The sequence below is a fragment of the Ambystoma mexicanum genome, chromosome 1q (assembly GCF_040938575.1).
Source record: "Ambystoma mexicanum isolate Mex_15411 chromosome 1q, UKY_AmexF1_1, whole genome shotgun sequence".
NCBI classification, from domain to species: Eukaryota; Metazoa; Chordata; class Amphibia; order Caudata; family Ambystomatidae; genus Ambystoma; species Ambystoma mexicanum.
The window spans coordinates 1,252,168,347-1,252,196,176 of record NC_090922.1 but is presented as its reverse complement, the minus strand read 5'-3'; the positions used below and the strand labels follow the sequence as shown (position 1 = coordinate 1,252,196,176).

General features: G+C 44.3%; 1 protein-coding gene across 6 annotated transcripts in view; it reads right to left on the bottom strand.

Moving 5' to 3' along the window:
- The window catches only part of LOC138545302 (FRAS1-related extracellular matrix protein 1-like), a 1,530,918-nt gene that overhangs the window by 584,396 nt on the left and 918,692 nt on the right, over window positions 1-27,830 (bottom strand). For all 6 annotated transcript variants that reach the window (XM_069642060.1, XM_069642059.1, XM_069642062.1 and 3 more), the window contains one exon: window positions 794-935. In XM_069642060.1, coding sequence (XP_069498161.1) covers window positions 794-935 — 142 coding nt within the window. The remainder of the gene's footprint in view (window positions 1-793; window positions 936-27,830) is intronic.

Below are 27,830 nucleotides of genomic sequence, written 5' to 3'. Positions count from 1 at the left end.
CCGTTGCTTGAGAAGTACACATTCTTTTCATGGGAACAAATAAAGAGAAATGGTAGATTATTAGATTGTGTCACGTAGGGGCCTCATAATCACATGCAAGTTTACTGGGGTGTAGGTACCTCAGGGATCAGTTAATGTTTCAGACTTAAACCCCCAACATACAGCAGAGACTCTGGCAAGCCAAAGATTTGAGCTTTTTATAAAGCTATAAATGTTGCCGGATAAATACATTCATATAACTCTCACACAAAAGTGCAAAGCTTAAACACATGTCTTCAGTGTGGCCAACAGTAGTGCATAACGTGACATCAGGACCATGTGTAGCAAGTGCAGGCATGGCCGTCACGTCTCCAATGCCAAAGCATGTCCTGCGTGTGCGATGGATGGCCACATCTGCAGGGAAAGGGGACATTTTCTAGGATGTGCAAAAACAAAGGACAAGCAGAGTAAGGATCATGGAGCCCAGCAATGAGCATGAGACTAACGACAACAATTAAGTGTTAGCTGTAGAAGTGCCATGTTGTGGGATAAATGTGGGATAATGCAGAAAGCAGTTGAGGGAGAGCTCAGTGTTTACACTGGACTAGCTCGGCTCATCCATAATGGGTGCGGGTACTGGCGGGTTGGCACCCCTTCCCCATTAGAGACGAGCCGCCACTGACAGTGGAAAAAACTATGTTTTTAATAAGCCTGTTACACAGGTTTCCTTCTGGGGTTGATAACCTTAATTACTGGAAAGTAATTATGACATTAAAGTGAGTAGCACATTCCAAAGTGGAAATGTGAAGCAAACCTTCAGTTTAAGCTCTCCGTATTTAGGAGCATTGTCGATGATGTAGAGTAGTTCATGTCCGGCATTGTCTTTGTCTTCTGCTTCCAAAGCAACACTGGAGATGACCTTACTTTCAGCGACCTCAACCTCCACTCCTGCATTCCTGAAAAGAAAAAGTAAACGCCGAATTCAGCTATACTGAAAGAAGGTCAAAGGGGAATAAATCCAGTCACAGACTCCAGGTGCTCCATTATCGGTGGTTTGGCTCAATGTGCAATGCCCTTTGGCGCTTGCATTTAATAAGATAACTAGGATGTGTCAATTACATTTGTACTTTATGGACCTCGCAGAAACTATACAGGGCTGCAAAATGGATTGGAGGCTAGCACACAAAAACACACCTACCACCAATATGGCCCAGTCACTATACCATTGGACTAGATCTGTCTGCAAAAGTGCAATGTCTCTTTATATACAGTACAGCTTATTTCTCACACATATTCTGACTACACATCCCGATCACTTATTAAACATCACAGCAACGATGCATGTATGCAAGCAAAACAAGGGCACTAATTTACATGTTTCGGTTGGATGGCACTTTGTACGTTTAACGTTTCTGAGTTTGAATCCGCAGTGTGTATTGGATAGCTGCTGCTGTGCAAACCTCACACGGGGACACTTAGAGGAGGGGGACACACGGACTGGAGAACCTGATGAACAACAAATGGGCAATGCAAACTAACTGTGGCACATGAAACACATTCACAATGAAGCGAGGATCACTTAATGCGCACACCAGAATGACTGAAGACCTGAGGCAATGATTATTTACACCAGGTATGCCGGTAAGAACTTTTTAGTGAAAATTCATTTGTAGAATACAGTGAGTGGGGTGAATTTATAGGCCCCAAATAGAAGTCTCTTTCACATGAATGGCAGGATTTTAAACACTGAAACAAAAACGGCTTTTGTTTTTCAAGTAAAATTAAAGAGCCATATGGGACGGGGCCTACCTGTCATTACCAATGGACAAGCAGCATTTTATTTTACAAAAGAAGGAAGAATCAAAGATCCTTGTCACATGGAAAAAGGGATTTTTTAAAATTGAAAACAAAAATGGCCTGCATGTGTGTGCAAATAAAAACGGGGGGTGGGAGACAGAAGTAAAAGTGAAAAAAATCACAGCTCACAGAAAAATGTCAGGAAAATAAAACATGATGTGTGGGTTGACAAAGAGCAATGTATATTATGTTTCACCCACAAAACTCCAGTGACATTTGAAGAGCAAGTTTGTCGTCATGAAAAAAAAAAGTCAGCCCAAGGTAGACCCCTTTGCTGGCTGTGGGCAAAACGTCACAAGGACATCTCCCACTTCCAGCCTAGATGTCACACCTCCCATCTGATGACCAACCGCAATAATAATGTCCTGCTAAATGCGTCGAAATTCAGTGTTCTCCAGGCCTGCTGGCTCTGAAAGCAAAAGCTACCCTAGGCTGGAGCATGACTAATATGTGTGAACATGGGTGCACTCACTTCAAAGAGCAAGCTTCCAACACAAAGGAGACTGATAAAAGCCACAGGCTGACCCAGTGAAAACAAATGGCCGAAGGCAGGAGGAGGACTATTTGTCCAACATAAAAATTCACAATTATTATTAAAAAGGACTATGATCATTTAGGCCTTTTTCTCAGCCCTCATAAGGCGGATGGATTTCATCTATGTACCATTTTTTATGTAGTTTCCAGGCGATTTGGGGGGATATAAAATTCATCTTCCTGTGACTCTGGAAACTGTAAGGGCCAGTTAAACTAGATTTCTGGCTGATCTGAACATGTTCCAAATGTGAGAGTTGGTGAGCAGGTGGAAATTGAAATTAGGGATGTGCCTAATAACTTATATATTCATAACAGTTGTCCTTTTTATGGAAACAGCAGTAAGGTGCCACATGGCTTTGCTACATGATACAGATTTTGTGGTTGTTTATCTAATTCCCCTTGATTAGCGGAAACAGAAAATATGTTTAGTATGGCTGTTGCCAGTACAATTATGAAGTTGTAATACATAAGTAGTTTTTTGCCAAAAAGTTAAAAGGAGAACAAAGGATGCTGACAAGCGGGAATGTCCATATGCTGCTCCAGATTCCTAAACCAATCCTGACTTGGAGGCTGGGTTTTGGAGGACAGTGAAGGGGCAATCCAAGTGGCAGGGATTATTGCAGGGTACTTCCTCAAGATTGCAAAATTGGTAGTGTCATCGCTGCTTTATAAGGGGGACTGCACTAGGACAGACACAGAAAAAAGGAGAAAGCCAGGACAGAGAGAAGAGACAGACCATCAGGAAAGCTGCTGAAACTGACTACCTGACAGCTGTAAGGGGACACCAGAGGAGACTGCCTTGAGTGCATCTGGGTAGAGCTGTCTATTTCTAGGAAGGCCTCAAAGCTGACTGGTGCTATGGTGGAGAACGGGAGGCCATCTTTGAGAGTGGGGTGACCAGACCCCTGTCCTATCTTTCCAGAGTATCTTGAGATGCAGCTGGCCCTTCCTGAACCTTAAACAGAGGCTTTGCTATGTAAGTAGAACTAAGCTCTGGGAAACCAAAAGGTTGAGGAGTCTGCCTGCCTTGAATCCCTTCCCTTTATAGTGGGCAGGGGGGCAAAACTGTGTAGATCCTTAGCCTATTGAACCAAAAATATTAATTTAATGAATTACCGTTTTGGCAGAACACTATGCAGGTGAATTTTGTTATAATTTGAAATTAACAAAGCTCACTTCCCAGTGTGCAGTGAAAACTATAGCCTATACATTAACTGGGTAATCCTTGCTGTCCAGCTGACCCTGACATCTTTCAGGAAGAGGGATGTCTTTGTTCTTACATCGGGCCAATATTTGTATCCAGCTTCCCCAACATAGGCCTTTTAGTAAGGGAGTCTGAAATCCAGAATTCCCCAAAGCATTCCAATTTTTCTGTCTGACTTCCCAACATAGACCAAAGAAAGGGGTGTCTGAAAAACAAACCACTAAACTAAATCAAAAGTGTGGGTGAAATTATAATTGCCATAAGTATTTTTACCTGAAATCCTACTGCTACCCTTTTAAGCCTGCAGGAAAATCAAAATCGCACAACATTACACAAGAGCCTTTCTTATTGATCAGTCTAATTATTTTGTGCAGTGAAATGTTCAGAAAGTAAGAATTGTTTGTGTTCTTTTTTAACTCACTTTTGGGATTTATTTAAGCTGAGAGAAGTTGATTGTGTTGTGCCATAGATAAAGTGGTGTTTTTGATATGTTCTTGCTAATTTCTATTACTGTTAATTTAAATAAATACCAATATTGTTTCCGTACACCGGCCTGGCTCTTAGCTCATGATTATCTCAGGGGAGAGGGATCCAAGGGGCATGATATGTGTCTGAGATAGGGCTAAAAATAAGAATCTGTTAAACAGTTTGTTGTGTAACCACTTGAGTGGGGAGGGAAGGAACTCCCTGTGTTGTGGGTGGCTTCTCAATAAACCGTTACAAATGGAAGGGAAATGCAAATAATATACAACAATGCAGAATAATAGCAGATTACTCTGTCATGAGCAAGTTGATAGGAAAGTAGTATTTACACAGTTTAATGGGGAAAACATTTAAATTTGGTTGAACATCACAGGTGGAATTGATGTTATTTTGATTTATGCCATGCACTGCTGCCATTTTTATGGTCTCCAGGTGCTCTGGCGGATTTAAAAAGGAAGGAGGGCTTGAAGGGCTTAGTTCGTAGAATAGAGCGGGAAAGTGCTAAAGAGCTTTGATGTGCTGTTGGTAACTTCAGTTTGTAAAAAATGGTTAGTCTGCTGGGGTTGTTTTTAGTTGGTAAGGGTTAGGTGGTGTTGGTTGTATGAGTGTGTGTAGGATGATTTGTGTGTAATTGGTTTCATTTTCCATTATATGTTGTGTTTAGTTGGGTGTTGCTAAGTGTGTGCATTATGTGGTGGTTGTAAAAGTATGCTGTATGCTGTAGAGGCATATGTGTGTTTTGTTTGGTGTTTAATGGTGAGTATGCAGGTTTAGTAGGGTTACTAACTGAAGTTAGTAGTATGTGCCCTTCTGTACAGTGGCTATGTTGGTCTGGCAGTGTTCATTATTCTATGGTGGTTTCTGTTAAACTGCTTTATTTTGATAGGGCATCCAATTTTCGGTTCATTAGTTTTTCGGTTCTTTCTCTTGTGTTCTGTTGGTTGTTTCTCTTCAACAGTGTTTCCTGTTTGGCTTGATGAGTTGAAGAGACCCGATTTGAGCAATTTTCAGAATTTTAGATGGCCTTCTGTCATGAGCATTTCCTTCAGGAGTGTATTCCAAAGTTTTGTAGAGATGCAGGAGAATGCCGATCCGCCACATTTCTGCTTTGGGTAATGCCGTTGCTGAACCTTAGTGTTCGGTTTGTTTGTAGATGGAGATTTTTCCCTGTATGAATTCCACTCTTAGGTGGTGGAATGCTCTGTTCGTTATGCAGTGTTTCGAGGAAAATTATTTTTTTGACTGGTCGCCAATGTAGGTTTCTCAATGCTGGTTAGATGTGTTATTTGCTAGTAAATATGAAGAGTAGTCTTGCTGCTGCGTTCTGTTTGCGCTTCTAAATGCAGACAATACAATATATGCAGGGGATAATCTGTACACAGAGGCACATGAAGCTGTTTAAATGAAATACTGTACACTTTAACTTCAGCAGGGACATTGAATCACCTTTCTTTGGTAATGTCAAACACAATGAGTTCAGACTTGACACAAGGTAATTCTTAGAACAGTACACAGTATTTTTTCAAAACGGTCACTAGGTGTCACTGTTAACTACAAACTGCTTTATATATTTTACGCAGCCCCCCATGCACCTGGGCCCGGGAGGCAGGGTGCCTGTGGATCGACACGTGAGGCTGCACGGCTCACCTTGTAGCATAACAGACTACATTTTCGAATACACTTCGACTCCATTTTGAGCATACTGAACCCAGGCCTCTGTGAAACAGGCTGCCTGCAGAAGTTGCAGCTCACCCCCCACTTGTCCGCGCACAGCGAGCCCTGCACTTCACCCCAGCCTCCTCCCCATGGTAGATCCATTGAAGGCCCATTCTCACGAGCAACTAGATGTGAATAAGTAACAGAACAAACACACTATCATTTACCTCCCGCAGTACATCATTGCCCTGGCGGTGACCTGACTTTTAGTTGGGGGTCTCGGGCAGAACAAGGTCGTCCCTATCAAGTACACCTCGACCCTGCGCAGACCCCCCACATCCATGATATATGGTGCTCATGACCCTTCCCCCTAACCCTGTTCTCCCAGCTGAAGTGTTAAAAATGAATGTTAAATCCCTGGGTCTCCCAGCCTTATCCAATGTTGCTAAGCCTTTTGCTAAAAGGCTCAAAACCCATAGTGCCAGTTGCCCATGTTAATATGGTACGACCACTGCCTACTCCAGGACATTTCCGTGTAAGGGTGTCAAGCGTATGGACACTCGAATCCTCCTTTTGCTGACCAATGTTTGCTGCTAGTGTAAAACGATTAAAAGAGCAATATATAAAGTGCTTGTGTATAGTATGATTGAGAGTGTTGTGATAGAGTTGTTAGAAGTTCTGAGCCACATTCGCTGTGGTTGAAATGATAGATTAACTAATTGTTTCCCCGATCCTTGAGTCACAAATCCTAATCATATGTTTAACGTTGTGATGTGTCACTGAGACCCATGCATCCACCAATCAGGTTCTACCTCACGTTTTGTGTACATTTTTCCCCCCATGGGATCAAAGCAGCAGAGTAATGAATGTGAATGTTGTATGATGTGATGTTAATGAAAACCTTTTATTGTATTGATTCAGTAAACACGAGTATATGTGAATTATAAAAATGTGCCCTTTACATAAAGCCCCCAAGCACCCATCCACTTGGACCCGTAACAGCATTCATGCTGTCCCGTGAACAGGGATCCGCGAAAAGTTACAAGGCCATCTCCCCCTCCTTCTCGAGAGCTGCACATCCAAACCCCGCCTCCTCCCTTCAAGGTTTGCCGGGGCTTGAAGGTCTCTGGTATCCTGTTGTTGGAACATTACAGCTACACCTCCCCGCATTCCTGCTGAACCCGCGCCAAGCATTTACCTTCCCCCATGTCTCCGACGCCAGATGCCACCATAAAACCACTATGTGCCACCCTGGCCAGGCCAAGAAGATTTACAACCCACACGGTCCCAATTCCCACCGCCTTTTTGAGGTATTAGTTATTTGCACCCTTGTCCCAAAGGTATTTCAATTCACCCTAAATTTAAGGGGCCATAGAAACAGTTATTTACCCCTGTACTAACATCCCGTAAAACTATCACTCACTACATCTAACAGAATAGAATGATGAAGGTAGCCTAACACGTGCCCCCTGATAAGACACCTGGACGCATGAGATTCGATTCTTTGTTAATGACAACTTTATGATGATGTATAAAGACCGCCTCGTGTTGCATACTGTTTTCCTGTGTCCCCTCCCTGATACTAGATTGATGTGTTAAAGGTTTTACATACCAACTTGACTTAGACAAGTGTGATGAATGTGTATGAATGGCCGCAAGGACATATTTTAGTACTGAATTAGTGTATCTACTTGGGTAGCCTGCACGCTGGCACCTCACCCCAATGAGCCCGCCTGACCCAAGCACTCCGTGATGCCACCACGTGGATCCCCGCCAATCATGGAGCACCACGCCTACAGCCGACATAGTAGCTAGTCACCATCCAATCCCCAAGACTATGTGGCCCCTATAGCTTAGCTCATGCATGACTTGTATTTGTAATATAAATGACTGTTTTAGCTATTGTCAGACCGAGCGCTCTCTGAGTTTGCAGAGTATTTTGCATGCCCTATATCGATTTAGATAAAAAGACTTTTACTCTCAACCGCACTTGGTCTTGGTCTCATTCCCTCCAGGGGTGTGTCCATCATTGACTCTCATTGCCTTTTGGGGGACGCTCATTTTCAAGTGGTGACCCCTTAGACGTGATTCTTCTTTTTGTCCCCTTTTGGCACGAGACATCCCCGGCCACAGCGGAGACGCATGGCGCGGCTCCTCAGAGAGCTGCCTGCCTATGGCAACTGGTACGCTTAGACATGCGCACGCAGTAGGGTGAGAGGGTACGGGGCCCACTTCAAAAAACTCTTAGTACCGCTCGCCGGAGCCGGGGGCGGCCATTGAGTGTGAGGCAGCGCCGCCTGGATGGACCGAGTCCGGAGAGTCTCGGATCAAGACAGGCACATGAGTATTAAGTTCGAGTGACATTAAAAGGAGTCGGATATTGATAGAAGTGTACGAGGTTAGAATAAACTAAAGGGGGTTCTCTTGGGGGTAAATTAACTGTTGATTTCATACTTTTTTCTTTCAGTTGCATAGGGCCATTAGGACAAGTTAAAAAGATTACGAGGTAAAAAAGGAAGACGGGAACCTCGCTCTGCAAGGGGGTAGAAGGCGGCGCCACATAGTGCTATCTTGACTAGTACTGGGAATAAGTGAAATAAGGGTAAATAGAAGTAAGAGTCTTGGAAGAGTAAGACTCTGTGTAAAAATTCGAAAAACGCTTTTTTCTTTCTCATTTTTTCTAAACCTGCAAGGGGAAAAAAGGTCCGACATTTCAAAGGGAAGAGGGTGTAATGGGTCAGCGGGAAACGAATCCTTAGAATAAGAAATGGTGGGGGAGGTGTATGTTGTGTGTTGTAAGTAAACGTTTGTCAAAGTGACATCATGCGTTGAATATGTTATGCTCTCTTTTTACTACAAATTTGGTGACAAAGTGATAAATTGATCGTATCAGGATTTGATGAAAAAGTGGTCATGGTAAGTGTGACCTTTTAACAAAGTACCTAGGGTGTGACAGAGATATATAAGTATCTATTGTTACCCTTATTAGCGTAAGGTGACACAAGTGGGTGGAAGACAGGGGAACAACATGGGGGCCGAAACACCCCTGGCCCATATTTGTAAATGTTTACCAGGTTAAGCAGAACGCATAACCAAGTACCATGACCAGTGGGTCACAGAACTAAAAGGGGATGGGCTACCCCAGGTATGGCCCCAAGGATGGTCATTCGACAAAAGTGCACTGGACATGGTGGCCACATGTTTGTTTATAATATACAAAGGAAAACAGTTCCACAACAGGGGAGAGATATTAGATCTTTGGAGACTGTTTGAAGAAGTGCCCCTAATTAAAAGGAAGGAGTTAGCGCAGGAACAGGTCACCTCTCCCCTGGCAATAGAAGAAACTGTAAGGGAAAGCAAAGGGAAGGAAGGGTCAATAGAGGTAACACGGTTGTATCCCCTGCTAAATAAACCAGTCCCGGCTGAGGGATATAGTGATCCCATTTATGTGTCCGCACCTACTCCCACAGTTGCCACACAATCGACTGCACCACCCGCCATATGAGTGTCCTAGAATGAGTGCACAGGTAAGTACTCCCACAGTAGATATCGAAAAATTAACAGAAGACTTAGATTCCCGACTCTCAATGGCCCGAAATGAACTGTCTAGGTTACGAGATATGTGTGAGCAAAGTGGATCAACCACGCCTAGGACAGAGCAAACACAGAGGGTACAGACGCCTGACAGGTCCATAGAGGAAGGGTGGAAGAAGGGGGAGATACTATTCCGAATACAAGAAGAGCCAACCAGAACAATAGAGTTAGAACAACACACGCCCGGTGAGAAGCCATGGGAAGAGGGAATGGCCACAGGAGGGATGGAGGAGTTGTGGTGCGACATAGAGGAAGATGAGTTGGTAGGAAGGAGATCAGGACTGGCCACAAGAGGGATGCCAGCGAGGCTAGATGAAACACTGTTGGGAGGGCCATGGAAGAAAAATGGACTGGGGGATTGAGGAATAGAGTAAGAAGAATGGCACCACTGGGAAGGAAAGGGGAAAGGGTGAGTAGTGGGAAAGGAACAGAAAGTAGGTTACAGCTACCCCTGATACATAGAGGAGGTCGGAGGCCAGACTACATTCCCTGGGCTCAGATGGATAAAGCCAACTTATCGAAATCATTGCCCCCGTTGTTCGGGGCAGCAAGTAAATGGATATATGCATTCGAGAAGCACACAGCGGGAGTCCCATTAGCTGTTGATGATGTTAAAAGCTTGTTAGTGTCTGCAGTGGGTGACCAAGCCAACAGGGTTTGGGCAAAGGCCGGATTCCCAGGGATAACATTAGATTGTGACCACCATGACGGTGCCTCCTGTAATACAGTACGCGCCAGGGTCTGGGACTCATTGAGGGACACCTTCCCAGATACACCAGATTTGGAATCAGTCATGCAATGTACAATGAATGACGGGGAAGATGCTATGGAATTCATCTTAAGGATGCAGGAGATGTGGAGAGCGGAAACGGGTACGGCCTGGGATCAGTCAACATCTTTGTTTTACTTCATAACAAAGAGAGGGCTCCCAAAAGAAGTTCAGAAAGCACTCGACAAAATAGCAGGGATTGAAACAAAAGGCTGGCCTAAAATTCAATGCATTATAGTACACCACTGCAAGAGAATAAAAGAAATGAGAAAGAGATAGCACAGAGAAGGTTGGCAGACAAGGCAAAATTAATACAAACGAAACTGTTGAAGTTCACAGCAGCTGTAGCCGCACTCCCTCTAGATAGAGACGTGGAGGAGGAGGAGGGGTTGGTAGCGATACAAGGGAGAATGGCAGCAAACTGGGCAGGGAATGGGCAGCCACAGTGGAATGGACAAGAACAGTATGGAGGTCAGCAGTGGCAAGTGCGGAGCGCCCGGGGAGGAAGAGGTGGGTACAGAGGGAACAGAGGCGGTGGCCCGGGATACGGAGGGAATAGTGGGTACGGGGGACCACAAGAGCCCCGGGGATGACAAGGAAACTGTTGGAATTGTGGGAGCATTTCTCATGCGAATGTAGAATCAGGCCAATGTACAGTTACCAAAACAATCAGCAGTATCGCCACCCCCACCCAGGAAGCCCATACGGCCTACCGATGGCCAATGGAGGAGGACAAGAACAACAAGATCAAAAGGTACCAAGAAGAACCTAGGTAGCAAACACACAGTGTCCAGCACCACCCTCGGAGCCGCAAGCACATGCCATATACCCAGGGTAACTCCTTCGCCAGTCACAAATGGTGCACCCGCACCCTTTGGGGGGGTGGCCGTGGTATCAAGAAATCTTTTCAGCCAAGGGGGTACCACGAGACACCCAGCAAAAGACAGTCCACAGAGAGCTGACACGCAAGTCCAGTACTATCGACGACCCTCGATGCAGCAGAGGAACCATTGATAGGGGCGGAGATAGGGAACAAACAATTTATTTTTATGGTAGATTCGGGAGCTGAAAAATCATGCCTACGTGAAGGCAGGTTTCCGTTATCTAATCATAAATTGGAGATGCAGGGGTTACACTGGGGGGCAAAACAGTAAGAGCACCGCTGTTGTATTACGAACAATCCCCAATCAACTTGCTGGGGAGGACCTCCTCAGCAAGCTCAACATGACTATTTCTTTTACAAAAAGGGGGATAGTTTGCTCGACCCCCGGGATCTGCCCATTACGAGTGATGTTGGTAGTACACACACGAGCAACAGCGCCAGAAGTACGCGGTATACCAGTGGACCCAGACATGTTCATCCAGGTGTTAAAAACACTGGCACGGGTGGTCCCAGAATTGAAGTGCCTGGAGTGGAGGGTGGCTGCAGAATTTGTTTTCCGCACCATAGCACGCCCAGAGATAGTGCCAGGAACAGTGATGTCATTAGACTTACATGCAATACAGGTCTCATCACAAAGAATAGCGGTCATTGCAATGGACATACATGGCTGCGAGTGGCGCTGTAAGTGGTTTCAACCCAGCACTCCAACTAAGTCAATGCCTAGTATGAGATGCCCAATGGAAACCCTTGTTTATATATTTTTATGTCAAAAGTTCTTTTAATTCTGGATGATGTACCCTTATAGAAAGCCCCTCTCTTTGAATCCCCCTGGTCTCAATGAACCAAGAAGGTGGTTTGTTTTGCAAATTAAAAGATTTATTTGAGGAATTTCACAATATATATATCAAACTTTTATGAATATGAACAATATGTGAATATCAGACTTATGAATATTTATGCAATGATCAGCAATGGGTAATATGACAATATAAACAATCTCTTTAATGGTTGTAGGTTATTTTTTTTATGGGGGGGTTCGCCCCCCAACCCCCTGTTTTCTTTATTAAAAACATTTTTTTACCAACCTAAACTAAAATTCGACCTTTTTTTTTCGACCATTTGACTTTCGATCAAATGGTCATTCGATCCTTTGTTTTCGACCATTTGACTAGACAGCCTCTTTAATCAATTAGGAGTAGGAATAGGAAGATAATGTAGCAGAGAATACTTTGTATGGGTTCAAGGAAATGCAATGATAGGAAAGAATGCAACACAGACATAAAATTTGATATGACTTCAATCAAAGGACAATATGATCACTCTTTCCCCCTGTCACTACTCACTCCCCCCAATATGTAATATGAAGAGATGGCATGAGGGCACACAGGTTTCAGGAATAACAATCAACAATTGCAGTTTCAATCTCGATTCCCCCCCCAGCAAGCTTGGAGAGAACAGTAATGATTTTAAAACAGGTCAATTGCTTTTAAATGTGGTTTGAATTGAATGGGAAAAATGCTAAAAATGATTTTAATTCGCTAAATGAGATTCAGAACTAGTTAGTGTTGCTTTGGATTGGTTCAGGTAGACACTAGCAATGGTTGTAAGATGATTAGCATATGGAAAACGAAATTCAGAAGTTGAAAGCAAGAGATAGCTATTTTAAATGGAGTGAAATTGAGCCAAATGCAAAATCGCGGCAACTTTTCAGCGCGCAAGAAATGCAATTACGAAAAAACTAAGGAATTGGAATGTTTTGGGGTCGTTTGAAAGCAAACTGAGGATGTTTGCTTTACAATGACATTTACATTTCGTTTCTAGGACGCACGGTTCAAAAGTTAGAGGTTTTAGTGAAGGTCGAATATTCTCAAAAAGGGGTCAAGATTTCACAAATAGGATTGCGCTTTTGAAGATTTACAAACAAGAATGGTCTTATACTAAGGGGCTATGAAGATGCAAGATACCCAACATCCAGCCACCAGAGCAGCGGCGCCTCCGCTCCGACTTCTGTTCACCAGGACACTTGACAGAAAATATATTTAGCGCAATATATTTAAAAAAATATATTTCGCTACAGTTATCACAAGACTATATAATGAGAAGGATTCAGGATGGACACAACATTCTATAATGCAGTTCTGGATAGGTTGAAATGGATTGAACAGGATTACTTTAAACTAAGAGATGACTATGGACAGTTCTATACTAAATACTCACTACTATGGCTTTGGAATGGGCCCGTCAAAGATCTGATCAAGGGTTTGGCTGGGATTCGCTCGCCACCGTCAGGTCTCAGGCACTTGGTTCTGCTCTCAGCAAGGCACTCTGGCCTGCACGGCCTCTTGGACTGGATCTGACGGGTTCTGGGTTACAGCTCTTAGACTGATCTGGATCTTGGGTTCTAGCAAGGGTTCTTGGCTAGACGTAGCCAACATAGCACAGCCAGGCCGTTGAATGGTTTAGGCCCCGTGGAAGTTTAGGAGTTAAAATCAGGTTGCTAGATTTTAAAGGCCTGCTGAAAAGGGTTCAGCTTTTTGAGTTAGGCCTCTGCTTCAGGGTTCTGGAGTCTGGTTCTGGAGTCTGGTCTTCCTGCAGGGTGCTTCTCCAGTGGATCAGTTGATGAGTGAATGTGTGTGTGTCCTTCTGGGTCCTCAACAGTCCCTATTTATCCATCTTCCAAAGGGGTGGAGAGGCTGATTACACAATGCCCAACCCTCGAAGGATCTGATAGGTCAGAGAATTCCCTATCTCCTGATTTGAGAAAGGAACAGTGTGTCATGATGTGTCATGTTTAAGGCTTAGGGAGAAAACCTCCCCTTTGTCTCTGTACAGTATATCTTATTTTTCATAAAAACCATATTTACAATATCCCCAACGTGTTAATAATACATATTTACATTACAGATTTACTACGGTATGTTCTGTCAAAGTCTGATCCTCCTACGAGTTTTGGTTCACAAATGACAATTTTTTCGCACTTTTTGGCGGTTACTCAGTGTCAGTTCTATACCAATTTGTACACATACATACACATACCATGGGCATATTCCTGGAAATGTTCGTGTTCCTGACATCATCACAATTGCTAGAATCTGAACTTTTTTTGTGGTTCAGTCTCTGAATGTCGCACAGATTCCAGATTAGTTTTAAACTGTGGGCGAATTATTTCATTTTAATAACCTCTAGGTTCCCTATTGTTATCAGTTCAGCACAATTTTCTATAAGTCTTTCTTAAACATACAGTTTCTTCATTTTCAAATCCACATTTTCAGTCTGGCCCGCCTCCAAGGCTGGGCTGAGCCAGAGAGTCACATGAGCTTGTTCCTGCCAGGGCTGTTGGTTTCAGTCACACCCAAATTAGCATTTTCATTCAGCTCAAGGGAGTCCTTTGTCTTCCCTCAGAGCAACATGCCAGTGTGCCCCTTCCATTTCCTTTCACACTTGCCTGTCAGATACTCAGCAGAGCACAGGGGAAAAGATTCCTTTGTTTAGAGAGAAGGTGTGGAATGTGTTTGAAGCTCAGTGTGGGAAACCCCTTGGAGTTTAGCTGAATCAGGTTACCTTATGGTCAATTGTGACATTGTTTCTTGTGGAAATTAAAGTTACACATTTTAAAATAAGCAAACATATCTTCAATTCCAGTCTTTTTCAACATGAAAATCAATGCGTGGCACCCTATATTGCATTTGATGGAAGTCTCTTCTTTGGCATATTTAGCTTTTGAGACACAAGTTTCACCTGTCAGATTTAGAGATCGCCAGCGTCTGACAGAGGCGAGTAACGGTATTGCACCCATTTTTGACATATTTCTTTCCAGCAACCATCTTCAACAGTGGATTTTGTTCTGATAACCTATACTTCTTCTGACATTATATTTATGTGGATTCTTAAAGTAGAATGATATTCAGCAACCAACAAGGAGGTTGGATCTTTTGGGTGGTTTGTGAGCCATGATTTTTGCAAATTTGACAACAAAGAAAAACGGATTTTCACACAGCTCTGTGTTTCTTTTGCAATCATTTTGCTCTGTGGGCAGCCCAAATGATGGGTTTTGGCAGTGGTCTCCTGTGTTACCACTGACATAGGCAAAAGTGGATGGCGGACAATTTTTCAGATTTTTCCTGCACACTTCTGGGTGATTTTTAGTGAGCAGAATGCTCTCCAGCGAACATTTCTGATGTTTCTGCTGCAAGCAATGCACAGTAATGTTTCAGGGCCTGGACTAATGGGGGAAAACATCCCACAGTGCTGTGCATCAATGCCGACATTGCACTGCGATATTTATCAGATGCAGACCTCTTCACAGACTCAGATAGTGATGGGGAAATAATAATGGAAATTGCAATCCCATATGACATTATGATACAGACAAGACAGGTTCCAGTGCAGCTGATGGCAGTGGTAGGAGCGCCACCCCCGTTTTCTGACAATGACATGAAATCAGTGCCAGTCGACCTGCAGACAACGGGTCCACATGACGTGGGACTGTTGCATGAAGTGGCACCAGTTAAGATAAAACTCAAACAAGGAGCATTATTGCCTAGAGTAAAACAGACTCCCTGTCCTGGGAAGCAGAAGAAGGGATAAAAGAAACAATCTCTGCATTGTTAGCACAGGGAATAATCGTACCATCGAATTCACCATGCAATACCTGTATCTACACCATTAAGAAAGCAAAAGGTGGGGCTTGGAGGATGATCCAAGATCTACGCCCATTCAATGATGTCATTCAAAAGGAGTTCCCATTGGTCCCCAATCCTGCATCAATTCTATGCAGCATCCCGAAAGATGCGTCTTGTTTCACAGTGGTCGATTTGAAGAACGCATTCTTCTCAGTACCACTTCCGGAAGAGTCTCGATATCCAACAGCATTTACACTGGGAGGAAAAAGGTATGAACGTTGTAGACTGTCTCAGGGGTACTGTGAAAGCCCAAGTATATTCAACAGGATTCTACATGAAAACCTAGGAAATGTGGTCACAGACAGCACAAATATTCAGTACGTGGATGATTTTCTGATTTGTGGAAGAAATGAGGACGAGTGCAGGAAAGATTCTATCACACTTTTGACATTGTTGGTCCACAAAGTTCACAAAGTAGATAAAGGAAAATTACAATACTGTCAACGAGAAGTGTTGTGCCTGGGACAACTAATTTCAAAAGATGGTTAACGAATCATATCAGACAGAGTGGCTGCCATCGCTGCGGTAAGCAGGCCAAAAACAGTGAAGGAAATGCAGAAATTCCTCGGCATGTGTAACTACTGCCGAGCCTGGACATAAGACTATGCAGCATACACAAGGCCATTACTGCAGGGACTCAAGGAAGCTCAAAGAGAAAAACACAGAAATACAATGGTCCGCAGAACTGGATGACACCTTCACATCACTTAAGGAGCTAATTTCAAGCGCACCTGCACTCGCGAACCCAGACTATGAACGCAAGTTTTATTTATTTTCACATTGCAACGGGACACTCATGACAGCAGTACTGACACAAAAAACATCCTTGGGGCGCAAACCATTGGCCTATTACAGCAGGACGTTGGACCCAGTAATGCAAGGACCCTTCGCCTGCGAACAATCTCTCGCAGCTGCAGCATTCGCAATTGAAAAAAGTGCATCAATCGTGATGGGATGTTCCGTGACACTATTCATGGAACATTCCCTATTCGTCATACTGGAAAGATCAAAGAGCACACTAACCACTCAGAGAGCCACAATGTATGAAATTATCCTGTCCAGCGCCAACATACACATAGTGAGATGCGAAACAGTTAATCCTGCAACATTTATCACCGAGGCATGCACAAGGGAAGACATGCAAGCACATGATTGTGCAACATACAGAGGAGAGGAGGGGGACACGCCCACTGTAAGTGAAAACACACTAGCTGAAGGGGAAATATATTTCATAGATGGATCAGCATCAATAAACTCAGAGACAGGAGAAAAACACGTGGGAATAGCTGTTGTGAGACTAGAGGAATATGAAGTGCTAGTACAGCAGCGATTACCAGCCCATTATTCAGCACAAGCTGCCGAACTAGTAGCACTAATTGCAGCCCTACATGCCGCCAAAGGGTGTGCTGTCACAATTTACACAGACTCAGCATACATGACTACCACAGTACACAGGGGATTGGCCCGATGGGGGAGAAGGGGATTTCACAGGGCAGATGGGTCACCAGTGCAACACGCAGAATTGCTCAGGGAATTGATAGAAGCTTTGAAAGACCCTACAATTGTAGCCATTGTGAAATGACAGGCCCACACAAACAACACCGATTTTATCTCTATGGGGAACGCGGCAGCGGACGCTGCCGCCAAGGAGGCATTTTACCTAAGGAAAGAAAGGACAGGTGAGTACTTGATACAGAAAAACGTAGAGGAAGATCTCCCAGACGGGTATAATACAATGCCCGTATCACAAATTTTAGAACTCCAAGATGGGGCAGCAAACGAAGAAAAGGAGATGTGGGAGAAAAGAGGGTGTAGCCAGTCGCCCACAGACCTCCTATGGCGTCAAAACAACACAGGTAAGGTAGTTATGCCCTGCAAGCAACTAGAAATTGCGTTCCAACAACTTAACTTTCCAGCCCACAATGCAAAACAGCACATTGCCACAGAGATACAAGAGAATTGGTTTGCCCCAGTGTTTCAGGACCAAATTTCAAAACGTGCAATGGAATGTACAACATGCCAAATATATAATTCAGGAATGACATTGAGGACCCTGCGGGGGACCCTACCCAAACCTTCAGGCCCCTTCAGAGAACTGCATATTGATTATGCAGACATGGGAGAGAGGTTCAATGGGTCACGCTACATGATCGTGGTAGTGTGCCCATTTTCCAGGTGGGTTGAGGCAGGACCGTGTGCCCACCCGGATGCCAAGTGTGCTGCAAAATTCTTAGTGCAGAAGGTATTCCCACGCTGGGGAATTTGTGACATATTTCGCTCCGACAACGGCACACACTTTGTAAATGATCTCTTCAAGGAAGTAACGGCCCTGCTAGGTATAAAACATAAGCTATGCTCTATTTACCACCCACAAAGTAACAGCGTGGTTGAGAAGATCAATGGCCTCCTTAAGGGGAGATTGTCAAAACTATGTTTCACACTGAAAAGAAATTGTGTACATTGTTTGCCATTGGCCTTGTTTGAGCTGAGAAATCAGCCCAGCAAGGACCACCATCTGTCACCCCATGAAATTGTAACAGGAAGGCGCATGCACATGGAAAAGTCTCCACTCCACAGACATTCAGACGCCCACAGAAGTGCTACAGTATTATGGGAAGAATTCAATGATTATCTGACAAAGCTCACAAAAGCAGCCCGTATCATAGCAAGACAGCTTGTGTCCCCATTCACAAGTGAAGAAGGAAATGAGACAACAACCACTACCACAGAAAATACAACAGGCCAACTACTGCCAGGGGAGATGGTCTACGTAAGAAGTTTTGTACGTAGGTGGAATGCTCCACGGTTTCATGGCCCATACGAAGTAGTGTATTGCACACCGACAGCGGTTAAAGTGAAGGGCCTGAGATATTGGATACATTTAACAGACGTTCGAAAAGCCTATGATAATGTTACACAGGGACAGGATGAGGGAGTGGAGAAGAAGGAAAAACAGACGTAATAAGTAAAAAAGAGAGAAACAACTCCCTCCTACCGGTTTATGATTGATGTAATATAAAGAGGACTAAATGAGTGACCCTCATAATGTACATACTGTTAATAATGCACTACAATATGTCTTTCTCTCTTTCTTTCACTCTTTGCTTTCTCTGCGTCTTACTTCCATAAAAACATATATATATATATTTTTTAACTATATAATAGTTAATTGAAAATGTTGAAGTACAAATAATACAAATGTTTCTTTGGGATGCGTAATGCACTTTTATGTTTCAATATATAGGAGAGACCATGGCAACGGACGGGCCGCCCGCTACGAATAGGGTTAGGGCAGACAGGAATGGAAATGTACATTTTGATTTGCGTAGATATTCATATAAGTGTGGTCCATTTGTATGTGCGGTCATATTTTTTACACTAATGTTTGTCCTGATTCTGTACTGGGCAGTTGCATTTATATCTATTGATATAAATGAGGGGGGAGGGGGGAACGGAACCAACGGAGGAAAAATCAGAACCAACATAGTTAAAGAAGGAGCCTTCCTTACATGGGACGGCTTCCAGCTCATATGGGGGTATGACACTCACCCTGATCACACACAACACCTAAATAACACAAGCAATAAGCTGACCCCACGTCCCACTTCCCCATACGATACCTCTGAATATAGTGGCTATGGGTTAAACGATCGTAATCCTTCGGTCTTATCATGGTTATATGACACTCCTAGCATCCTAGTCCATGAATTCAACAATATCATGCTCACTACATTGGACAAAATTGCCCCTCTTAAACTTAGATCTAGCAAACCCAAAGCCCACTTAAATAAATGGTTCACGCCACAACTTAGAGACCTACGCCTTTTGAAAAGAAAAAGCGAAACCAACTGGAGACTCTGCCCCTCCACCGATAATAAAACCAAATTAACCCTGCTCTCTTCACACTATAAGAATGAAGTCTGCCTGGCTAAACATAATTCTTATGACGAGCGCATCGCCAAATCCCACTCTAGCATGAAGGAACTCTTCTGTATACTAAAAGAATTAGAGTCACCTATAGCCACACCCGATATCTGTACTAAGGATAAATCCTGGTGTACAGACATCCAACAGGCATTATCAAACAAAATGAACATGCTCCAAAACAAAATCCAGCACAAAAAAGAAACCCTGAATCTACAGCATTCACCTAAAAACCCTCTGCCTAGCAACTCACCGAAGGCACGCGATAATATCTTCCATTTCACCAAAATGTCTACTCTGGAAGTAGAAAAAATCATCCTCTCATTGAAGCCTTCTAATTGTAAAGGCGACATCTGCCCTGCGCAACTAATAAAAGATGCTGCCAGGGAACTATCTCCGTTCATTGCTAAATTGATTAATGCCTCCTTTACTTCAGGCTCCATCCCTGCCAACCTAAAACAGTCTTGGGTGCTCCCTCTCCTAAAAAAACAGACATTAGATCCCCTCATCCCCACCAACTACCGCCCCATTACCACTGTACCATTTTTACTCAAAATATTGCACAAAGCTGCCTATAACCAAATTCAGAAACACCTAGAACGGCACAAACTACTAGGAGACAATCTGGTTTCCGCCCTCTATACGGAACAGAAACTGCCCTTATCGATTTAAAATCCCAAATTGATGAGCTGAGAGACAAAGGGAAGTCAGTACTTTTGCTCCTACTTGATCTCTCAGCTGCATTTGATCTTGTGGACCATAAGATCCTCTGTAGACACCTAGATTCTGCTGCTCACTTCTTCCCCGTGGCTATCAGATGGATTGAATCATTCCTGAGCGAGAGAACCATGAGAGTTTTCTCTCCTTCGGCAGCTGCAGACCCTACCCCTATCCTGTGCGGTGTTCCTCAGGGCTCTTGCGTCTCTCCAACTCTATAAACATCTTCACCAAGCCCCTGTTCGTTGATTTGGACCATCTGGGTATCATCTACACCAATTACGCAGATGATACACAGATTCTCCTCCCGCTTTCTGGGGATCATATCAAGGACACAGAGTTGGTGAACAGGGTATATCTTATCATCCAGGCATGGATGGCCACTCATGGCCTATCCCTGAACGATGATAAGACCGAGTTGATAATCATGGGAACACATGCCAACATCAAAAAACTAGGTCAGGAATTTTCCTCATTCAACATCGATGGAAATACCATCAAAGTCTCCAAGGAAGTAAAAACCCTTGGCTTCTACCTGGACTCCACCCTGTCCTTTGATAAACAGGTAAAATCCCTGGCCTCCACCACAGCCTACACTTGCAAGCTGATCAGAGCTGGCAAGCCATTCCTCTCTAATGACAGCTGCTTGATCCTGGCCAGAGCCTTAATACTATCCAGAACTGACTACTGTAATGCCCTATACAGTGGGGCTAATAAAAATACCATCAAGCGGCTCCAAACATTACAAAATAATGCCTTGAGAGCAGCACTTGGCATAAACATAAGAACCAATATCTCCTCCATTAGACGCCAGCATAAATGGCTGTCTACGGGTTACAAAATACAGCTTAAGACGCTATCACTGACTCACAAAGCTCTAAATAACGCTGCCCCTAGCTACCTCACAGATAAACTTCATAGAAGAACCTCTCTCAGACCTACTAGAGCTGGCAATGCCAATTGCTTGGCCATACCTAGATACAGACTCACCACTATTGGTGGTAATAGCTTCCCAGTGAAGGCTGCTAAATCTTGGAACCTACTGCCACCAGATCTAAGAGTTGACCAACCTTTCCCACTTTTCTGAAAAAATGTCATCAAATACCTCATCTCCACCGACACCTAGTCTCCTACCTTTAGGTCTATTTCGTACCTTGATCAATTGAGTCTCACTCGCCTTTATATTCTCACTTAAACTTTGTGCCTCTCTGTAACCTGTAGATTTCTACATTACATATTTTTGTAACCACATAAGTCTTTATTGTATATCGTGTATATTTTATAACTACGGATACTATGTAAGCCTTTATTGTATATATTGTATCTCTTGTAACTATGTAAGCTTTGCATTTTCTTACTGCGCCCTGTTACTTACGGGTCTGGTGCGCAATAAAAGTGAATAAACAAACAAACAAACACTACCCCTGTCATGCCAACAGTCCGTCCATCCATAGAACATGAATCCCCCATAAGGATACAGGAAGAAAATGCAGAAATGACTGAACGGTTCTTAGCCCTTTATGACGAGTGGGAAAAGGGGGGATGGGTGAACAGAACAGAACACAACAAGCATTTAGGAATGCGAGAATGTACCTCAAAAGTAACAGGAGATGGAGGGAGGTTGGGAGGAGAAAATACGATGAGCACTCTGGGCTGGGGTTGGATACCATAGAAGACCATAGACACCCACATCAATCAAACAAGTGGAATGCGGATATGAGCTCCACCGCCAAGCAAACAACCAACGAGAGCTGTTACGTGTGCTCTCTGATACCCCACGCCTCAGGCACACCTAAGGTACTACTGCCTCAAGAATTGCCTCTTGCAGTTGTCCAGTGCCTCCTTCATCTCACCCTATGTTGAATAAAGAACACCTCCCAGGCACACACAGTATTGCTTGAAATGCTGCAAGAATGAAAAGACATGCTACTCAAGAACCAAAGGATACGTTTAAAGGAACCGTTTTTAGTGATAAAAGGAACATTATTTCCGGAGAACAAGTGGAAAGAGGAAGTAATAACATGCAAAGCCGAAGCGCTACGAGGATTGCCAGCAGAGGAACTGCAATGGGTCGAGAAAACATGCACACCTGTGTGGACCGAGCACATCACAAAGTTAACCTGGGTGACAGCCATAGAAAAACCCTTCAAATTGCAAAAAGAAATCACATATGAACTATGCTTCCTTGCCGAGGGAAAAAACAACATGGGCACAAATAAGAACTGTACCAAAACGCTCATCATCCCCGACATGAAGAAAGGGACAGCTGCCCTCATGGACACCTACTGGGTCTGCGGTAAACAGGCATACCTGCACCTCCCATAATCCTGGAGGGGCATATGTTATTTGGCGACGCTGCATTTCGCCCTGATGGTGGTTTCAGAGAGCCATATCGAAGGGAAAATGGACTGCAAGCCATCGAAGTCCCAGAGCACATGCAACCAACGGAAGAAACTTTAATGTATGCCCTATCCGCGGACAACATGCAAAGCCTGATGTCGAGAAAGTGGAGATCATCCAACTACATATCCAAAGCTTCCACAGAACTGTTGGCAGCAATTCCTGACAGGTTCCGGCTATTTAACTCTGCTGAAACATTCTTTGTCTCCCTCGTCCCTAGTATCCAAGCGCGTGCCAACGCAAAATGGCTGCAAATAATGTGCTGGGAGCTGATCCAACTGGCCAATGACACTGAAGAAGGATCCATCATAATTAAGGTGGAGCTAAGGCCCTACGGCTAATGACAATGCAGAATAGGCATGTCCTATACCTGCTGATGGCGATGGAGGGGTTTGCCGAAAAATCGGGAGCACGTGCTGCACATTCGTACCTTCTGCAGATGCAGACAATGGAACCCTGTCACACGTTATCGTGGCAGTGCACAATTTGGGGGAGCGGATGAAGAAGGAAGGTGGGGCTGACCCGAGCTCTTGGTTCGACAACATTTTTTCATAGGTGCCGTCCTGGCTTGGAATGACTGTCAAAATGCTGATACCCATTATTGTGTTTTTGCTCCTGATTTTTTGTGTGTGCCAGCTAAGTCTTCGGTGCTGCGCAAACGCGGTTCCTAATGGTACAATGATGATGGTGACAATGGGCAACACTAGAGGAGCAGCACAAACTATGCAGGAGGCACAAGTACAAACAGGTGAGGATCCCAAACTCAAATATAGAATGGTGGCCTTATATTATGACGGGATATAGTGGACAGGTTATACCACACAACGATAAAGGAACCCCTGGAATGACAATGGTATAAGGAAGTATGGGTGGACATGGAAGGGGATGGGGGATGTATATATATGACCTGCACCCCAGACGAGTATGCGAGGACAGGAGAGAGCCCACCGAGGGGTGTGTAGAGCATGGATGCCCATCAAGGGGACACCAGCATGGGACGAAGCAGTAGCTAATGAGAAAGAACGCGAAAGGTTGGGTGAGTTACAATATTCGTTACTTAAGTAACGAAAGGGGGAGAATATGGGAGGAAAGGTCTTTAGGATCCCCCTCCCCCACATTACTCCCCTACCTGAGGCACACAACACGTCAGCAGCCCCCCATGCACCTGGGCCCGAGAGGCAGGGTGGCTGCGGATACACACGTGGGGCTGCATGGCTCACCTTGTAGCATAACAGACTCCATTTTCTAATAAACTTAGACTCCATTTTGAGCATATTGAACCCAGGCCTCTGTGGAACAGGCTGCCTGTAGAAGCTGCAGCTCACCCCCCACTTGTCCGCGCACAGCGAGCCCTGCTCTTCCCCCCCAGCCTCCTCCCAATGGTAGATCTGTTGAAGGCCCGTTCTCACGAGCAACTAGATGCGCACAAGTAAGAGAACAAACACAATCATTTACCTTCCGCAGTACATCATTGCCCTGGCAGTGACCTGACTTTTAGTTGGGGTCTGGGGAAGAACAAAGTTATCGCTATCGAGTACACCTCGACCCTGCACAGACCCCCCCCACATCCATGATATATGGTGCTCATGACCCCCCCCAACCCTTTTCCCTCCAGATTAAGTGTTAAACATGAAAGTTAAATCCCTGGGTCTCCCAGCCTTATCCAATGTTGCTAAGCCTTTTGCTAAAAGGCTCAAAACCAATAGTGCCAGTTGCCCGTATGGTACGACCACTGCCTACTCCAGGACATTTCCGTGTAAGGGTGTCAAGCGTATGGACACTCGAATCCTCCTTTTACTGACCAATGTTTGCTGCTAGTGTAAAATGATTAAAAGAGCAATATATAAAATGCTTGTGTATAGTATGATTGAGAGTGTTGTGATAGAGTTGTTAGAAGTTCTGAGCCACATTCGCAGTGGTTGAAATGATAGATTAACTAATTGTTTCCCTGATCCTTGAGTCACAAATCCTAATCATATGTTTAACGTTGTGATGTGTCTTTGAGACCCATGCATCCACCAACCAGGTTCTACCTCACGTTTTGTGTACATTTTTCCCCCCATGGGATCAAAGCAACAGAGTAATGAATGTTGTATGATGTGATGTTAATGAAAACCTTTCATTGTATTGATTCAGTAAACACGAGTATATGTGAATTATAAAAATGTGCCCTTTACATAAAGCCCCCAAGTCCCCATCCACTTGGACCCGTAACAGCATTCATGCTGTCCCGTGAACAGGGATTCGCAAAAAGTTACAAGGCCATCTCCCCCTCCTTCTCGAGAACTGCACAACCAACCCCCCTCCTCCCTTCAAGGTTTGCCGGGGCTTGAAGGTCCCCAGTATCCAGTTGTTGGAACGTTACAGCTACACCTCCCCGCATTCCTGCTGAACCCGCGCCAAGCATTTACCTTCCCCCATGCCTCCGATGCCAGATGCCGCAATAAAATCACTATGTGCCGCCCTGGCCAGGCCAAGAAGAATTACAACCCACACGGTCCCAATTCCCACCACATTTTTGAGGTATTATTTATGTGCCCCCTCCGTCCCAACGGGATTTCAATTCAACCTAAATTTAATGGGCCATACAAACAGTTATTCACCCCTGTACTAACATACCGTAAAACTCACTCACTACATCTAACAGAATAGAATGATGAAGGTAGCCTAACACGTGCCCCGTGATAAGGCACCTGGATGCATGAGATTCGATCCTTTGTTAATGACAACTTTATGATGATGTATAAAGACCGACTTGTGTTGCATACCGTTTTCCTGTGTCCCCTCCCTGGTACTAGATTGATGTGTTAAAGGTTTTACATACCAACTTGACATAGACGAGTGTGATGAATGTGTATGAATGTCCACAAGGGCAAGTTTTAGTACTGAAGTAGTGCATCTCCTTGGATAGCCTGCGCCCTGGCACCTCACCCCGATGAGCCCGGCTGACCCAAGCACTCCGTGATGCCACCACGTGGATCCCCGCCAATCATGGAGCACCGTGCCTACAGCCGACATAGTAGCTAGTCGTCGCCATCCAATCCCCAAGACTATGTGGCCCCTATAGCTTAGCTCATGCATGAAATGTATTTGTAATATAAATGACTGTCTTTGCTATTGTCAGACAGAGCGCTCTCGGAGTTTGCAGAGTCCTTTGCATGCCCTATATCGATTTAGATAAAAAAGACTTTTACTCTCAACCGCACTTGGTCTTGGTCTCATTCCCTCCAGGGGTGTGTCCATCATTGACTCTCATTGGGGAGTGTTATATGCCTTTTGGGGGACGCTCACTTTCAGTAGTGAGGAATAGATGTGGTTGTATTTCCCAGTGACTGTAATGAGGCGGGCTGCAACATCGTGGAAAGACTTGAGGGGGGCCAGATGCATTGATGGGAGCCTGGTTAAGAAACTGTTGTACCGGTCAATGTGGAAGATCATGAGAGCCTGAACCACAGTGTGCAAGTCGTACAGGGAGTGAAGGCTTGATTTTGTGTTGTGAGGCAATCTGTAGCCAGACCATTTGGGCTTTCTTGGTTATGTGCTTTTGGAAAGAGAGGCTGCCGTTGACAATGAAGCCTAGGGACTGAGCTGAGTCTGACAGCTGCGAGTGAATCCTTCTGTTGCATATCCTCTTATTCACGTACAACTTGAATATTGCTGCTCTGGGGCCTGTTTGTATTAGCTTCACTTATTTATTCTGTTGTTTAGAGACAAGAGGATTATCTGAACAGTACTTAGGGGGGCACTGTGGAATACTGCTGGGCTTAGGTACTTGAAGCAAGTTCGTCTAGGGGTCAATCTAGGGGGTGTAGAGCATGTTGGAGCTCAGCTCATCAACAGGTTCTACCAGCAGAGTGGGGAAGGAACTTTCTGCCCCCCCACCAGCAAATGGGAAGCCCTTTTTCTCTCCTTTGGTGTTCGGACACTTCTGCCAGCAAGGTGCGACGAAGGGCAACCATGGCAACCTGCCTTCTCCTTACAGTTACCGGGCTGGAGGGTTCCAATTCCCAAGATCTGTAGCAGTAGCAGCAGTGTGTATTGAGGCAACGTTATGCCGTGAAGCAAGCAAGAGATGGTAAGTAACATTACGTCTCCTAACCATCTGCTGCTCTTGTGCCGCTGTTCCACACCCCACATTGGGAGGCACTCCATGAGAGCCACAAAACACGACACAGCGCCTCAGATATTCTCTGTCACTCCATTATGGTTCTCAGGCTTCAGAGCTGGAAAACTCCCTCATAGCCTGAGTTGGGCTGCAGCCCATCAGGAGACATAGCTACTTCAACTGTGTTCTTGTAACAGTAATGAAGTCTGATCAGGATAGGACAGCCACAGTCATATTGCCTATAAAAATATGTTTCAAAATGTGTTTCCTTTAGGGGCAGTACATTGGAGAACATAGTTCAGTTTTAAGGGGCGATAGTTGTGTGGGAAAAACCAGTGTGCACTATGTGCCTGCATGGTACACAAAACTCTGCAGAAGGCACAATACCCCTTAAACTATCTTAGTGGCATGATCATTGGTGGCCTGTGAGATAAAAGCATACCTCTGCCACAGGCCCTTGAACCCTCTGAGCTGTCTTGCCGGGATTGAAACCTGCACAGGCCTATTTTGCTTTTATTTCATTTTTGTTTCATCGCTTGTTATAACCTGCATTAGCTACATACCTTTCATGTAAGATACAAAACTCGAGTGTGTTTGTTAAGCCATCCCTGTATGTATGCAGTTCAAGGTTCCTTAGCTACTTGTGATCCTTTGGCCAAGCCAGTCATACGTATTTATTTATATAAATAGTGCCATTACAGTTATGCACTAAAGAAAAGCGGATCGAAACAATATTTTCAAGAGTGAAAAAAATGCCTACTATCCCATACATTAAATGGATAATTACATGCTAAAACTTGAAAAATCCATTAAAAATGTAATTCGCAATACTTGCAAAGAATTTGCCTTGTTCAGATTTTACCATTTTATTTTGGTGAATGGAAATGTATTTTTAAGAGAGAAATAAGCGAGAGCGGTAATGTTTCACTGCAAGTAGTCATGAGGAGAGAAAGGTCAGAGGATATTGCAAGGGAAATGTGCACAAGATCACACAGAGTAAATATGAAACAAACAACATTCACTTAGGGACCGAAGATACATGC